This window comes from Beta vulgaris, chromosome 5 (genome assembly GCF_026745355.1).
Source record: "Beta vulgaris subsp. vulgaris cultivar EL10 chromosome 5, EL10.2, whole genome shotgun sequence".
Taxonomy (NCBI): Eukaryota; Viridiplantae; Streptophyta; class Magnoliopsida; order Caryophyllales; family Amaranthaceae; genus Beta; species Beta vulgaris.
This window is the reverse complement of record NC_079206.1, coordinates 25331647-25349575: the sequence shown is the minus strand read 5'-3', so window position 1 is coordinate 25349575 and position 17929 is coordinate 25331647. Positions and strand designations below refer to the sequence as shown.

Sequence of the window (17929 nt, the reverse complement as noted above, 5' to 3'; positions counted from 1 at the left end):
AAGTGTCACTTCATGGTTGAGGATGGCATTGTGTTGGGACACAAGATTTCCCAAAAGGGAATTGAGGTAGATAGGGCCAAGATTGAGGTCATAGAGAAGTTGCCCCCACCTACTACAGTGAAGGGAGTGCGTCCTTTTTTGGGTCATGCCGGTTTCCATCGCCGGTTCATAAAAGACTTCTCTAAGATTGCTAGGCCCCTATCTAGCCTCTTGCAAAAAGTTTGTTTTTGATGATGATTGCATGAACGCTTTTGAGACTTTAAAGCATGCCCTTATTTTCGCCCCCATTGTGCAAGCTCCGGATTAGAGCTTGCCTTTTGAACTAATGTGTGATGTTAGTGATTATTATGCAGTGGGAGCCGTTTTAGGGTAAAGAAAAGAGGGAAAGCTTCATGTTGTTCACTATGCGAGCAAGACACTTGATTCAGCTCAAAAGAACTACGCCACAACGAAGAAAGAGTTGTTGGCGGTTGTGTTTGCCTTTGATAAGTTTCGGCCTTATCTTGTGTGCTCCAAAGTGGTAGTGTAAACGGATCACTCGGCAATCAAGTATCTTATGTCCAAGAAGGATGCGAAGCCGTGGTTGATTCGAATGGATCTTACTCTTTCAAGAATTGGATATTGAGATTAGAGACAAGAAGGGAACGGAAAACTTGGTGGCCGACCACCTTTCACGGTTACCTTTGATTGAAGACTCCCCCTCCCATGAGCTTCCCATTGATGATAGCTTAAAGGATGATCTCCTATACTCCATCAAAGCCCTTGATACCCCATGGTTTGCCGACATGGCGAACTACTTGGCTTGTGGGATTATTCCTTTTGAGTTTACATATCAACAACGAAGCGGTTCCTCCATGATTCTAAGTTTTATGCGTGGGAGGACCTATTTTTGTTCAAGCGGGGGGAGCATGGTTTATATCGGAGATGCCTTCCCGATGATGAGATAGCAAGTGTGATAGAGAAATGTCATTCATCCCCTTTTGGAGGACATATGGGCGCCGACAAGACCGTTGCCAAGATCTTATCATGTGGATTGTGGTGGCCCACAATGTTCAAGGATGTTTGGAGCTTTGTTAAAGCTTGCGATCGGTGTCAAAGGGTTGACAACATCTCAAAAAGGCATGAATTGCCCCTCACCAACATTCTAGAGTTGGAGATCTTTGATGTTTGGGGGGTGGATTTCATGGGACCTTTCCCTTCTTCACTTGGTAACTCCTACATTTTAGTGGCGGTTGACTATGTCTCCAAATGGGTGGAAGCAATCGCCTCTCCTACAAACAATGCTAAGGTAGTTACCAAGCTCTTCAAGTCTGTGATATTTCCGAGGTTTGGGTTCCGAGGGCCGTGATTAGTGATAGGGGATTCCATTTCGTCAAAAAGAGTTTCCAAGCACTCCTCTCCAAATATGGGGTGCATCATAAAACTAGGCTCTCCTATCATCCACAATGTAGTGGCCAAACGGAAGTGTCAATTAGGGAGGTGAAGCTCATCTTGGGGAAAACCGTGAACCGATCTCGCAAGGATTGGTCATTAAAGCTCGATGATGCTTTATGGGCTTATAGGACAACTTTTAAGACACCAATTGGCACAACCCCCTACAAGCTTGTGTATGGCAAATCATGCCACTTGCCAGTTGAGTTAGAGCACAAAGCATATTGGGCCATCAAGCTTTTGAATTTTGATCTCGAAGTCATCCGAGGAAAGAAGACTTTTGGATGTACATGAGCTCGAAGAGCTTAGGCGGGATGCCTATGAAAATGCTAGGATTTACAAGCAGGGAACTAAGGCATGGCATGATCGAAGGATAATGAAGAGAGAGTTCAAGGTAGGAGACAAGGCCCTTCTCTTCAGCTCTAGGCTAAGACTCTTTCCGGGGAAACTTAAGTCTAGGTGGAGTGGACCGTTTGAAGTAAAAACAGTGTTCCCGTATGGAGCAGCGGAAGTGTGGAGCGAAGAAAAAGGGACGTTCAAAGTAAATGGGCAAAAACTCAAGGTATACCACGATGGAACCCAAATTGAGCACATTTGCCACATTGCTTTGGATGACTACCCCTTTCCCCTATGAGAATTTTAATCGTAGGGAGGTCAAGCTAATGACTTTAAAGAAGCGCTTACGGGAGGCAACCCGGGTTCTTAGCTTTGAGAAAAAGAAAGAATGAAAATAAAAATGAGAAAAGGAAAAAAAAAAAAAAAAAGAGGAGTGAATAAGAGGTTTGTCATGAGAAAGATTGAAAGAGGAGTGAAAAAGATGAAAAAAAGAGGCTGTGTTGAAGAAGAGAGGGAGGAGCGAGCCAAAAGAGCCCAAAGGGGGGGTGATCCATCCCCCGCAAAAAGAAGGAAGGGAAGCGAAATGTTGGAGCGTTTGGGGAGTGTTCAAGGAGCTCCCCGCTCCAGGCTTGGAGCGGGCGCTCCCTTTTAGCTGGAGCCGGTGCTCCAGCTCGTTGACACGCCCCTTCGTTGTCTTTTGTGTTTGGCACGTGTTTTTTTTTTTAATTAACCCCCTCTTCCGATCCGTCCACTCTCCCTACATCTTCATTCACCCCCCTTCTCACTCATCACTCACTTTCCCAACCTTTCACTCATCATTCACATTCAAACCCCCTTTTCTCTCTCTAAACTCCATTGCAACTCAACCTTCAAACCTCCATACCTCCTTCATTTCTCTAATATTTTCACTCACTTCCTTCACAAAACCTTTATCTTTTCTCCTCCTCTACACAAAGAACCCACTTTCGTCCAAAAGCCCCAAATTCAAAAATTCGTCATCACTTAAAAGTTAAAGTTTGGGGGAGATTTCTTGAAGAAAAAGGTTAAAGAGCACGGTTGAAGCTTGAAATAACCTACATTGTTCGCAATTGTGGAATTTCTTCACCCTCTTAAAGAGGGAGGTGAAACCCTGACTTTTATTTTTCTTCTGGATTTGGTTAGAAAATTTGAATATATGATGATTGTGGTGCTTCTTGAGGACTTACCTGGTAGATTTAGATAGATTTTGATTTTATTTGATTTTTGGAATTTTTTTCTTTTTAGTTGCTTACTCATTTTAGCTTACTTAGCTTAATTTTTTCTAGTTTCTTTTCAATTTTTCTTATTTTTTACTTTGATTCTTTTTTTGGTGTGACTATTTGTTTTTTTTTCTTTATTTTATTTTTTTTTTGTTTATTGAAATGTTTGTCTTAGTCGGTGCCCTCATTTTTGTGCTTATTTGTCGGGTTGAGCTCGTGTCTTTTGATTTCTCAAAACCATCACTTGGTTGAGTTATTCTCTGTAAACTCCAAGCATGTTTCGTTTGCGCAAAAAAAGTAAGAAAGACCATGGCTCCTCTTCCTAAAAGAACCCAAAGGGCACCCTTCAGACCCTTAAGTTCGTCAACCCCGAACATAAATGTTGGTATGACGAACTTAAGTACCGGAAGATTAAAGCTTCTAAGTTTTTCCATGGTGACACCCTTAAAAGTCTAGGGATAAGGCGTGATGTAAGGCGTGCCTTGTTTGTTTTAGGCATGGAACGCTTTTACACGTTTAGCGCTTTGACGTATGAGCGCCTGACCTTGGAATTCTTAGCCTCTCTCGAGAGACGTGAGGTTGAGGGACATGAGGGGAGTATGAAATCTCCTTCCAATTGTTCAATCAACCCCAATGCATCTCTTTGGCGAGACTTAATCAAATTTTCCAATGTGATGCCTCAAACGCCATTCGCAACCCCGAGACTTGGCAATATCCCGTCTTCTATCAAAGGGACGTATTTTGGCGCGACATTACCGGATACGCCCCCTTTGATCCAAAGACGAGTTACTCCTCTCACATGCATTCCCCCATCCATAGTTACATTCATCGCCTCTTGGTTACCGTCATTTACTCAAAAAAGGAACCAAGTAAGGTAGCATCGGAGGAGGTGAGTGCACTCTACATTGCCGTCCATCACCCTGAAGAATTTTTATTGGGGTAAGTTGAATTTCAGATTTTTATTTCTCCAACGGTGTCTTGCTATACGCCGTGGGGAACTATTCAAATCCGATATTCATTGTGGGGGGATGGTTACTATCATTGCCTCCGCCCTTGGGTTTGGGGAGCAACTCTGTTTGTTGACTCCAGTTGATGAGAACCCCTTCCTTGATTTGAATTATATTAGAGCCGCCGGGTGGATTGATTTTACCCCCGACCACGAGCGGTTTGTTTGGAAGGTAAGGTGTCGTCATCACTGTTACCTACCAAACCCGCAGGTGACCCGATTTTATCGCGACGGGGAGGATGTTGATATTCTTCTCATCCCTTTTGAGCCCCCCGTCGGGGAAGCCTAGGCCGCACGCGTCGACTTAGCTCTTCCTCTCCATCAAGAGGAGCCGAGTTCCGGCCGTCGTGCCTTAGTGTCGTCCTGCTCTTTCAACTACGAGGGGGCCTATTACAATCTTGCTCTCAACCAATATCATATGATGAATACGATCCAAGGCATGAGAGAAGACTTGAGTGGTATGATGGTACAAACTAATGCTATGTACCATCACCACGTGGAGAGTGGAAATGTTGACCCATATGTCAACTTTCCAAATTGGCCTCCTCAACATGGGCCGGTACCGGGATGGAATGAACGCCAATTTGGAAAGTTGACATATGGGTCAAAATTTCCACTCTCCACGTGGTGATGGTACATAACATTAGTTTGTACCATCATACCACTCAAGTTTTCTCTCATGCCTTGGATCGTATTCATCATACGATCTTGGTTGAGAGCATGACTGTAATAGGCCCCCTCGTAGTCAAAAGAGCAGGACGACACTAAGGCACGACGGCCAGAACTCGACTCCTCTTGATGGAGAGGAGGAGCTAAGTTGACGCGTGTGGCCTGGGCTTCCCTGACGGGGGATCAAAAGGGATGAGAAGAATATCAGCATCCTCCCCGTCGCGATAAAATCGGGTCACCTTCGGGTTTGGTAGGTAACAGTGATGACGACCCCTTACCTTCCAAACAAACCGCTCGGGATCGGGGGTAAAATCAATCCACCTGGCAGCTCTAATATAATTCAAATCAAGGAAGGGATTCTCATCAACTGGAGTCAACAAACAGAGTTGCTCCCCAAACCTAAGGGCGGAGGCAATGATAGTAACCATCCCCCCACAATAAATATCAGATTTCAATAGTTCCCAACGGCGTATAGCAAGACACCGTTGGAGAAATAGAAATCCGAAACTCAACTTGCCCCCAATTTCTTCGGGGTGATGGGTGGCAATGTAGAGTGCACTCACGTCCTCCGATGCTACCTTATTTAGTTCCTTTTTTTGAGTAAATGGCGGTAACCAAGAGGCGATGAATGTAACTAAGGATGGGGGAATGCATGTGAGAGGAGTAACTCGTCTTTGGATCAAAGGGGGCGTATCCGGTAATGTCGCGCGAAAGTACGTCCCTTTGATAGAAGACGGGATATTGCCAAGTCTCGGGGTTGCGAATGGCGTTTGAGGCATCACATTAGAAAATTTGATTAAGTCTCGCCAAAGAGATGCATTCGGGTTGATTGAACAATTGGAAGGAGATTTCATACTCCGCTCATGTCCCTCAACCTACGTCTCTCGAGTGAGGCTAAGAATTCCAAGGTCAGGCGTTCATACGTCAAAGCGCTAAACATGTAAAAGCGTTCCATGCCTAAAATAAACAAGGCACGCCTTACATCACGCCTTATCCCTAGACTTTTGAGGGTGTCACCATGGAGAAACTTAGAAGCTTTAATCTTCTGGTGCTTAAGTTCGTCATATCAACGTTTATGTTCGGGGTTGACGAACTTAAGGGCCGGAAGGGTGCCCTTTGGGTTCTTTTGGGAAATGGAGCCATGGTCTTTCTTACTTTTTTTGCGCAAACGAAACATGCTTGGAGTTTACAGAGAATAACTCAACCAAGTGATGGTTTTGAGAAATCAAAAGACACGAGCTCAACCCGACAAATAAGTACAAAAATGAGGGCACCGACTAAGACAAACATTTCAATAAACAAAATGTAAAAAAAAATAGTCACATAAAAAAAAAAAATCAAAGTAAAAATTAAAAAAAAACTGAAAAGAAACTAGAAAAAAATTAAAAACAAAAGAAACTAGAAAAAAATTAAGCTAAGTAAGCTAAAAGGAGTAAGCAACTAAAAAGAAAAGAATGAAATAAATCACACAAAAATTCCAAAAATCAAATAAAAATCAAAATCTATCTAAATCTACCAGCTAAGTCCACAAGAAGCACCACAATCATCATATATTCAAATTTCCTAACCAAATCTAGAAGAAAAATGAAAGTTAGGGTTAGGGTTTTACCTCCCTCTTTGAGAGGGGTGAAGAAATTCCACAATTGTGAACAATGTAGGTTATTTCAAGCTTCAACCGTGTTCCTTAACCTTTTTCTTCAAGAAATCTCCCCCAAACTTCAACTTTTAAGTGATGACGAATTTTTGAATTTGGAGCTTTTGGACGAAAGTGGGTTCTTTGTGAATAGGAGGAGAAAAGATAAAAGTTTTGTGAAGGAAGTGAGTGAAAATGTTGAGAAATGAAGAAGGTATGGAGGTTTGAAGGTTGAGTTTTAATGGAGTTTAGAGAGAGAAAAGGGGGTTTGAATGTGAATGAATGAGTGAAAGGTTGGGGAAAGTGAGTGACTGAGAAGGGGGGGTGAATGAAGATGTAAGGGAGAGTGGACGGATGGGAAGAGGGGGTTAATTAAAAAAAAAGAACGTGACAAACACAAAAGACAAGGAAGGGGCATGTCAACGAGCTGGAGCGCCCGCTCCAGCTAAAAGGGAGCGCCTGCTCCAAGCCTGGAGCGGGCGCTCCTTGAACGCTCCCCAAACGCTCCAACATTCTGTTTCCCTTCCTTCTTTTACGGGGGACGGAGCGCCCGCTCCAGTTTTAGAGGAGCGCCCGCTCCTCTTGTGGAGCTCCCGCTCCTCTTGTGGAGCTCCCACTCCTCTTGTGGAGCGCCCCCCTTTGGGCTCTTTTGGCTCGCTCCTCCCTCTCTTCTTCAACACTTAGCCTTTTTTTTTCATCTTTTTCACTCCTCTTTCAATCTTTCTCATGACAAACCTCTTATTCACTCCTCTCTCTATTTTTTTTTCATTCTTTCTTTTTCTCAAAGCTAAGAACCTGGGTTGCCTCCCGTAAGAGCTTCTTTAAAGTCATTATCTTGACCTCCCTACGATTAAAATTCTCATAGGGGAAGGGGGTAGTCATCCAAAGCAATGTGACAATTGTGCTCAATTTGGGTTCCATCGTGGTATACCTTGAGTCTTTGCCCTACTTTGAACGTCCCTTTTTCTTCGCTCCACACTTTCACCGCTCCATGCGGGAACACTGTTTTTTACCTCAAACGGTCCACTCCACCAAAACTTAAGTTTCTTCGGAAAGAGTCTTAGTCTAGAGTTGAAGAGAAGAACCTTGTCTCCTACCTTGAACTCTCTTTTCATTATCCTTCGATCATGTCATGCCTTAGTTATCTCCTTGTAAATCCTAGCATTTTGATAGGCATCCCGCCTAAGCTCTTCGAGCTCATGTACATTCAAAAGTCTTCTTTTCCCGGATGACTTGAGATCAAAATTCAAAAGCTTGATGCCCAATATGCTTTGTGCTCTAACTCAACTGGCAAGTGGCATGATTTGCCATACACAAGCTCGTAGGGGGTTGTGCCAATTGGTGTCTTAAAAGCTGTTTTATAAGCCCATAAAGCATCATCGAGCTTTAATGATTAATCCTTGTTTCCTCATGGATTCGACCCTTTCTTACCCTATATTAGGCTAAGTTAGGTATTTAATTTGGCACATGCAACGACCGTATTGGCCCCACCGCGACCCACCCTATGATTGGCGAGCAGCCGGGGGTTCCTACCCCATGGGTGATCCCGCTTATACCCACCCCTATGGCGCTTGGACGCCGGGGCTACACGGGCGGTTGGGAGCCTCATGGCCCCAGCCCTTTAGCTTTCTACGGCTCGATGTCGCGCCCTCCCCCTTCGGGAGACATGCCACCACCTCCCCCTTCGGGAGAAGTTCCATATCACATGGACGAGGACTAGTTCCTCTTGCCCCGCTCCCCCTTTACTTGTTTTGAATGATTGCACCGAGGACGGTGCCTTGATTGTTTGGGGGGGGGGGGTGTTTATATTTGATTATGCTCGCGGGATGTGGCTTCTTTTTGAGGGTTTGGGATGTCTTTTTGGGTACGCGTCTTAGAGAGGATGCATTGTTAGGTCGGGTTAGTGTGCTTCATTGTTTATTGCCTTGAGGAATTTGATGATAAGGACCATGGTTAACTGTTTTTCTTGTATATTACATGTATATGACTTTCTCCTATTTCTACCCTTTTTGTTTCTTGTATATATCTTTTTGCTTTACTTTACTTTTTATTTTCTTCTTCTCTCCTTTTGGTCTTAGACTTGCATGTAGTATGATTGTATAGCATGATAGTTTTGCATGTAGCTTATGGATTGCATATAGGATTTGTGTTTGGTAGTTTGAATGTAAATTTTTTTAATTTTTTTTTTCAAAAACATCAAAAAGATTTTGGCATCACCTAATTAAGGAATGACTCTATGATTTGAACTTAGAGGTTAGAGGTTGGGAACTTGACTTTTGAGTAGGGGTGAATGCTTGAGTGTCTTTTGTGCTCATTAGGAGTATTAGGGGTGCTTTAAGCTTGGATGCCTAGATCTTGGTACGAATAGACCCCTCAATTATCCGAGACTCGCCTTTAGCGTGAGTTAGTGTCACTATTTCCCTATAAAAAGTCTTTACTCTCTCCTTTGACCTTGGATAAGCCCTTTAGCGACCTTGAGAACCCTTCTAGCTCAATTAAGTGGAAGGCTAGTAGCCTTTAAAAAAAAAGGAGAGGAAACAAAACAAAAACAAAAACGAAAAAAAATGAATGAAAAGAAAAAAAGCCCTTTGGCCAATTGGATCAAATAAGTGGTGCATAAGAGCCCACAAGGCTAGTAGCCTATAGTTATAAAAAAAATCATGATTTGGCCTTTAGAGATGCTCCAATGCCTTGGGTATGAGCTACCTTACCCTCTTATCGCGTCTCATACCGAGTGCTCGGTACCGTGCCTCAAAAACATGACTATCGAGTAAGAGGTAGACAGCGTGAGGAGGTAGTCTAGGGCCCTTGCAACAAAAAAGAAGTTAACTAGTGAATAAATAGGCTAGCCTGGGGGATCTTGTGAGCTTGTGGGGCGTGATTGGTACAAGGTTGAGCGAGTTTTTCCATTTGGTAGGGAAATGTTTCACTTAGGATTAATGAGGGCTTGTGTGATAGTTGAGGGACCTCTAGGACGATCATTTTTTTTTCGCACACTAGCTTCGACCACTCCTTTGACCCCTAACTTGTGGATAAGGAAGGACGGCTATAAGCTTCGAAAGTTGGTCGAGATTTCTCTTTGCCTTGACACCTCTTATAAGCAAGGACCTTGATTTTGTGATGCCCATTCTAGTTTTTATTCATGCATTGGTTTCCTTGAGATTGTTAATTGCTTGAGGACAAACAATTGGCTAGCTTGGGGGAATTTGATAAGTGGACTTTAGGTTCACTTATTTGCATTTAGTTTAGGTCATTTAAATTCATTTTAGGCCAGTTTCCTTTTCTTCCCCTTTTTCATCATTTCTCATATTCTCATACTTAACATTTAGTTTTAGTTCGTTTGCATATTGTTAGGTTGCATATAGGTCATTTCATTTGCATGTGCATCTCCCCTCCACCATCTAATATTTTCTTAGAGTGTTTTAAAGCTAAGATAAGCAAGGAAGAGGCTCCAAACAGGGGAGCGGGCGCTCCATATGTGAAGAAACAAACGAAAAATGGCAGTAGCTTGGAGCGGCCCAAGAGCGTTCCAGGAGCGGGCGCTCCAAGCCTGGAGCGGGCGCTCCATGTTGCAAGGAGCGGGCGCTCCGTCGTCCAGTTTTCCTAATTTTTGTTTCGTCTTTTACAATTTTGCCCTTATTTCTACGGGGTATAAAACCAATTTTGTAATAATCCTAATACTAAGCTTTTAATTTCGGAACTAATTAGTTCTAAATAGAGAGAGTTTTTACAGAGAGAAGTAGAACTTAGAGAGAGAAACTAGACCTAAGCTTTTGAATGTGGATTATTGAAGCTATTTCAATGGAGTTTTGCATTTGATTTTCATCCATCTTTGAGTATTTCTTCTATCTCTTCTCTTTATTTACTTTTATACTTGTTTTACCTTGCTTTAGTATTGATTAGTAGTAGTTAGTTGATGATTAGCTTATTAGATATGATTTTCACCATTGTTGCTTCAAGGTTTTTATTTATTCCTTTCCATGGCTAGTTTAGTATTGATTAGTAGTAATTAGTTGATGTTTAGCTTATTAGATATGATTTTCAGCAATGTTGCTTCAAGCTTTTTATTTATTCCTTTCCATGGCTAGTGAGTAGATTAGTAGCTAGGGGAAGGGGATGACCTTGCTAATCATGTGTTGACCTTGAAAGTCAAGCTTGGGGGTGTGATTTGGGTGAGATTGTGTTGTCTAGCTATTTTGATTGCCTTGTTTATTTGATTGATCACCATTTGAGCTTGTTGTGTAAATCTAAGGTGAAGGATTGAGAAATGAAACCTTAGATAGACCTTTAGCTAGATTTTAGGTTGACTTCACCATGAGAATAGGTGATTGACTCCCTAAGACCTTATTTGGATCACTACGAGTTGTGGAAATGCTTGATTAATTGATTTTACCATGAGAATAGGTAAAATTGGTCGATTAAGTCCTCCTAATTAGCTCGAGAGAGTAATTAGGAAATATTTGAGTGACTTAGTCCCCTAATCGACCCTAATGAATAGGGATGGCAAATGGGCGGGGTGGATGTGGATACCCCTAAATCCACACCCACCTCCACCTAAATTTTCCATACCCACCACCTACCCGCCAACCATGACGGGTACAAGTTTCCATATCCACCTCCGCCCACGTGGGTATAAGGTTATACCCACACCCGCTCCACCACCCAAGTGGATATCCATTACCCACTTATACCCGCCCATCACCTAGGTGGATTTTCCACCCGCCACCTGATTTATTTTCTATATATAATTTATTATATAAATTAGTTATTACAAACATCCATTTCAAAGAAAACAAAATACACATTCTTAGTATTCATATTTCTTAATTATTTTTTACAATTTTTTAGATTTATGAACATAATTCTTTATTTTATAAAGGGTAAATTAGTAAATATTATACGGGGCGGATGGATATGGGGCGGGGCGGGCGGATATTGGGCGGGGCGGGTGGATTTGGGGCGGATGTGACCTCATATCCACCACCTACCCACCACCCATGGCGGATTTGACTTTTCGTATCCATACCCACCCACTACCCACCAAAGTCATATCCATACCCGCCCCAACTGGGGCGGATGCGGTGCGAAACCCGCCAAATTATACCCACCTGCCATCCCTACTAATGAATCCCCTTGGCTTGACAATTTGGTTAATTATTTGTTAGCTCGTGAATCCCCTATCCCTAGTGTCCTCTTAATATAGTTTAATTCGAATCATTTAGTGTATTTGTTAGTTTCTTAGTTCCTAATTTAGTTGTTCCCTAATCTCAAAAACTCCCAAAAATAGGCTTAGCTCGCTAAATCGCATTCAACCCTTGATTAATCCTTGCTTCCTCGTGGATTCGGCCCTTTCTTACCCTATATTAGGCTAAGTTAGGTATTTAATTTGGCACGTGCAACGACTGTGTCATGTGCCTTAACATTGTGTTTTCTTGTGTGTATGCCCACTTCCTCATGGATGCTAGAACTTGTGCTTTTTCTCCATTGATGCATTAACTGTATAATGTGTAAACAGAAATGATTATGACTCTCGTAGGAAATCGCATCACAGGACCGAATAGTCTTCCCTGCATTCATTTCCCCTAGTAAACCACTCTGAGCCGTGCCTATTTCTTTTGACAACCATGCTATGAGCTCCTCATTTTCCAAAAATACATCCCGTTACTATTGGTAGTGAAGTATTTAGGGATTCTATGTTGGTTAACGCTTGATAGATGAAATTGGTTGTTGTTGTGAATGAAAAACAAAAGAAAAAGTGAGAAAAATTTGTGTACATGAACAAAAGAAAAGGGCTCTGCATTATTATTTTCGAGTCCCAATTGTTGACTCTCCTCTATCCTTATTAGCTAGTAGCTAAAGTATAAAACTTTTAAAATGAGACAAGTAAGGCTTTCAAGGAAAAGAACAAAAAAGAAAAAAAGAAAAAAATTCATTGTGAAAAACGTCAAGTTGGAAGTCCTTACTTGGATTATATGAAAGGTAAAAGGAGCAGTCATTTTAATTGCTTGGAGAGTGTTCTACAAACGAGTGGAGGGTCCCCTTGTGAGATCCTGCTCATTGATTTGTAGTACATATCTAGTGGCTTCTTTTGATTCTTATCCCTGATTGGTACTTCTTGTTGAGCTTTACGGATTATGATTTGGGGTGTGCTTGAATTCGATTGATTGTCACCTAAGTATTCCTTTTTGCAACAATTCTATGACGGGGAGAAACTACAATTACTTCCTTGAACTCTTGATTTTCAGACAGGTTTTGCTTAGAGACAAGCAAAAGTTTAGCTTGAGGGAGTTTGATATGTCTATTTTATATAGAGTTTTTACCCCCGTTCCTCGTGAATTATTGGTCTTAATTGCGCTCTTCGAAGCCATTTTTAGTACTAATGTGCTCCTTGTAGTGTGTTTGTAGTCTCAGATTGGTTATTGTAGGAATTAGCATGTTTTGGTGCATTTCCTATTCTTTTGTACCATTACAAGAGATGATTTATTTTTGGGAGCACGATCACTTTGCATAAGTTGGATTCAATGGTTCAAGAGCTTTCCAACGAGTGCTCATTTGCTTAATTCCGACAAATAACGCAGAAGTTGTGATACTTTGAAGATCGGATTTTGGGCGTCAAAAGCTGACGATGGCCCGACCGAGCGAAATTCTCCCGAGTTTGTCGGGCGGGATCTTTTAAGGCATTTTTGAGCGCATGTTGCGCCAGTTTTTGATGGATATATAAATACTTATCCTTTTAGAATTAAAAGACAATTTTTTTTACTATAGTTTCGACTTATAATTTCGAAGCACTTTTGAATGACCTAAGAACCCTAGTATTACTTTTTCTCATTTTTACATTGAATTTTCAATAGCAGTGTTGATTTTAGTTCTTAATTATTTATTCATCATGTTTACTTATTTCACCATGAATATGTTTGCTTCAAATATGATTGAATAGTTTATTTCTAGGGTTTAAGGGATCCATGATCAATTATGAAGGGATGTTTATAAAGTATTGATTCTTGATGATGTTTGTTGATTCATATTGAATGTATTATCTCTATTCAAACTAAATTGGCCAGACTTGATTGTTCTAGTATTGCAATATTAGGTTTATACGTCGAGAGGTATAAACTTGATATTAAGGCTAGTTTCAATAGGTAGATTTGGTATTACAAAATTGTGAGAGCATGTTAATATCATTCTATGGTTGATTTCGATTCGAGAGAACAAATCAACTTGTTTAGCTGCATTATTAATTATTGATTGTTGTGTTTCATCCTGGATTATTGTTCGTTAATGAATCCATACCATAGGCTCTTTATTATTGATATTCTTGATAAAGTTATTGTCTAGTTTAGCATAATAACCACCAACACTCGTCCCCTATAATCTAGATTTGATTGACAATTAGGAAAAGAACACTCTGTAGATTCAACCCTACTGCCCTGACTACTATTTGTTAGAGGACTTTAGGATTACTTTTGATTAGGTGATATGACTTTAACCTCTAGTGATTGTTTCAGCATTATCCCAACTTCGCCAAAAGAACCCAAGTTTAACCCCAGAACTCATTGAAAAAGTAATTGTTTCTACTGCTACAAATGGTGCAACATAATTTATCGACACTAGAAGTCTCATCTATCCTGGTTGACTAAAGGTATGGGTTTTAATTCCTTATTTTTCTCTTAAATTTGCATATTACATATAATTCTGGTTATCTTTTTTTCTGGCTTAAGTTGCCCTACTATTTTGTTTATGCTGCACCTTAGAAGACGGGTTAGACCCATTTTGCTGAGACATAATAGACTGAACTTTTTGGCCTCAAAACCATGTAAAAATTTGACAAAATTAAAACGAGAAAAGGCTTGAAATTGTGTGAATTTCAGAGATAGTATAAAAAATTAAACCTGGGAATTGGGGGAGAATTGAAAGGAATGGGGCTTAGAGATGGAAGTAATCCAAGAGAAAGGATTAGTGGCTCGAAAAACCTCCATTGAAGTAAAAATGTTGAAGCGTGATGCAATGTTAAGTTATGGAGAAGATCATGTGTTTCATATCTTTAATCCTCACTCTGAGAAAGTAAGGCGTTGATGTCAAAATTAGCTTCTTTCATCAACAATCAAGAGGTGATAATTTAGTGGTTCAATATGATCAAGATTTTGTTTGTGATTAGTTGCAGTAATATAAGTAGCTCTACGTTGTCTTTAAATCAAAATCTATACAAGTAGCTAAATATAGCAAGTGATTTGTATAACAATAGTTTATCTGCAAAGCCTTAAAACTAGTTGTTGGCTTGAGCTTTACTCGGCAAATGTTATATCGAATCTTATGTCATAGATATTTATGAATATATATCCTGTGATTTTATGATTTGCCAAGTCCCAAATAAAACATTCATTGTTGGAAAGATTGTCATAAATACACTGATGTAGATGATTCAATTTTAAGTTATGGAGTATTAGATTGTATCACGTCCATATAAGAATTTGGGATTATGAGAGAATGGGGTTTTTTAATTAAATATAGGAGGCTCATCATGTAGAATAGCACATATGAAAACTATGTAGAATGAACTGAAGGTGTTAGAAACTTTATTAGGTTGTAGTTTATGTGTCAGGTAACTCTTTAATATTTTTGGTATAGTAGGTAAGAAGAATGAGATCTAGTAGATATGATGTCTCATTATTAATATGTTTTAGGGAAATTCCATCTAGTACCACTCAGTTTTTGCAAATTCCATTTGATACCCAAATTTTAAGAATTGTCCAACTAATACCACTATAATTACACCTTAATTACTACCATGACTCTACTGTTAACAAAAAGTTAGAAAACATTATGTTAGTTAGGTTATGTTGAGTTAGATCCCTTAAAATAAAAAAGTAATAAAAGCTAATTACTAACCTAACTATGTAAACCCATTCAATTTCCTCCCTACTGCTATTGCTCAAAATACAAAGCAAAACAAAACAAAACCAAAACCTATATTCTTCGTTGCTCTGCTTTCATGGTTGGTCTTCGACAATTCTACTCCACCACCGAAGGTTGATCGAGATTTGCTCTGGGACAATTCTACACTACCATCTGTAAGTCTTGTATTTGAGAAATTTTTTGCATGCTTTGTTCAATTTCACGAAGGAAATCACGAAAAGCTTTGTTCAATTCTGTTTTGATACTGAATTTCATTTGATACCGAATTTCGTGGCTTTAAATGCTTATCACGAAATTATTTGATACTGAATCATGAAAACTTAAATAATGCTTATCACGAAATTATGGTTATTCAATTGTTTGATACTGAATTTCGTGGCTTTGAATTGTTGTGATTAGAATTGTTGTGATTAGAATTGTTTGAAAATTCTGTTTTGAATTTGACTATCATGAAATATTTTGTTTGGTGCAATGATGGTAGTGCATCTGATCTTCATTATAATCTATTTTGTCATGTACTGTAACCATGGATAATGGTGCTGCACTACATTCTTATATTTAGAAATAGAAGAGTATGATGTTGGAGATGTATAATTACTTTTGTGATTTGTGATGCACTACATTAGTTTAGCAATTATTTTTAGTTATCGTTTACAGGATGTTTCCAAAAGTTTGAAACTTTTACAACATTGATATGGTTAGCTCCGAAGCTAAAAATATATCGATTAATATAAACTAACAAATTGATATACTTGTTTTTAGTTCTAAATGTACCGAGTTAATGTTGTTACTATTGTTGAATTGTTGCTGAAATTCAAATAAAATTGGGTGTTGATTAAAAGAGTTTAATTTCTGGCAGAATGGGGGTTGATGAAAAGGTTTTGAGGTTTCAATATAATGGAAACCATGTTGATGTTGCTGTTGATATGGATAGAAGTAATTTGCTGGATGTAATAATTGATTACGAGGATGAAGCAACGAAACTTGGGTATGAGACTGCTAGGAACCCCGATTTCAACTATGTGTGGCAAATGAAGCATTGGCCATTGAAACAAGACAAAGACTTGATGGTAATGTTTGAAAGGCTTCCCAATCATCAGATGATATACATTTGGGTAGGGACTCAATCTAAACCTAGTGCATTGAATAAATTGGTTGTGGATCTTAGGAAGATACAGGACAATGCAAATGGTTCCCTTGAAGTGATTTATAATGGTTCTACTGAGGTTAGTGATCATGTAGGAAAGCCTAAGAAACTTCCTGTGAGAAGGAATGTCAGGACGAAGCAACTCAAGGAAGTGACTGAATCTTCTGTTGTGGTGGAAAATCAAGTCAGTGAAGTCATTAAGGAAAAGAACAGTGCTACGAAAGTGACTGATGATGTAAATGATGATCTGAATAATGATAGAATTGAGACACACATCAAGACATTTGTTTTCACTGGAATGGATGGACTGGACATTGAGCTAGCCTATCAACCATGTATTTTGAGATAGTCATGATTGTTATCATCATAATGAGAATAACACAAGCTGCTTGCAGTTCCTTCTCCAATTGGCGGTGTTCTTGTAATATCCACTAATGTTATTTATTATCACAACCAGGTATTAAGTCTTTTTAGAAGCATATGTCTCAGTGCTGTTACATTCTATTTGTTTATGTTTCGTTTATTTGGTATCGTCAATCTTTTCTTTAAGCACTTTGGTACTTTGTCAGCTACTTCAACTGATGTTTGCAGATTATGGTTTATTAACGTTTGTGAATATTCTTTTGTTTGGCAGTCGATGTCATGTGAAATAAGTTTTAGCTTTTGGAGGGAAGCACACATTTAAAAGGAATGGGTGTTAAATGAGGGAGGGAAGTTAATTTATTAGTTAAACTAAGATAACATAATGTTTTCTAACTTTTTGTTAACAATAGAGTCATGGTAACAATTAGGGTGTAATTATAGTGGTATTAGTTGGACAATTCTTAAAATTTGGGTATCAAATGGAATTTGCAAAAACTGAGTGGTACTAGATGGAATTTCCCTATGTTTTATTTAAGAAACTAGTATCATCAAGTAGACACCGTCTTCTATTGTCTAATTATAATATTTTTCTTGTTTTGCAGGATGGTACAGAATACACAAACTCTACGAACTTCTCCAAATTTGTGAAGAATCATGGGATGTCTTAGGCACATTAAAATTAGGTAGATTTTGGAATATAATATAATAATGAGTTTTGATTTGATTTTTAGACATTAGTTTTAGTTGATGTAACTAAAGATAATGGTGTTCGTTTGGATGACTAATGTACATATTGGAATATAATATAATATATTTATTTTGATATACATAGCTTCTTGGTGGAAAATTGGATTTGGGGAACCAATTAGACGTTTTGCTTTAAACACAATTTGAAAGTGTTGTCTAGAAAGATAAAGGAAAATGTTGCATATCAAGCTAAGAAGTGTCCATTTGTATTGTTGGACTATGAAGCACGGGTACTTCTCCAGGGTGCCGTTTCCCGTACCGGGGACGGGGACGATACGGGTACGGTACGGGGACGCCGGAAATACGTCTCTGGCACGACTCTAAAAAATGGGGACGCTGAGTTATTTGGGGACGGCTAGGGTTTCTTGATGGGGACGTTTCGGGGACGGCTGAAGCAAATTTAGAGACGTTTCTTGATCTTCACTGAAATTTCAGACGCCATTGAA

The 17929-nt window shown here is 39.6% G+C and overlaps 1 protein-coding gene across 1 annotated transcript; it reads left to right on the top strand.

The window, feature by feature from the left end:
- Positions 1-14997: 14997 nt before the first annotated feature.
- Positions 14998-16793, top strand: LOC104893193 (uncharacterized). The gene is made up of 2 exons (XM_010679286.4): positions 14998-15381; positions 16086-16793. The coding sequence occupies exon 2, from the start codon at positions 16087-16089 to the stop codon at positions 16720-16722; it is 636 nt and encodes a 211-aa protein (XP_010677588.1). The 5' UTR covers positions 14998-15381; position 16086; the 3' UTR covers positions 16723-16793.
- The last annotated feature ends 1136 nt before the right edge of the window (positions 16794-17929 follow it).

What these genes read in the sequence shown, in the direction of transcription:
- LOC104893193 (XM_010679286.4), top strand. Translation starts at nt 16,087, where the DNA reads ATGGGGGTTGATGAAAAGGTTTTGAGGTTTCAATATAATGGAAACCAT.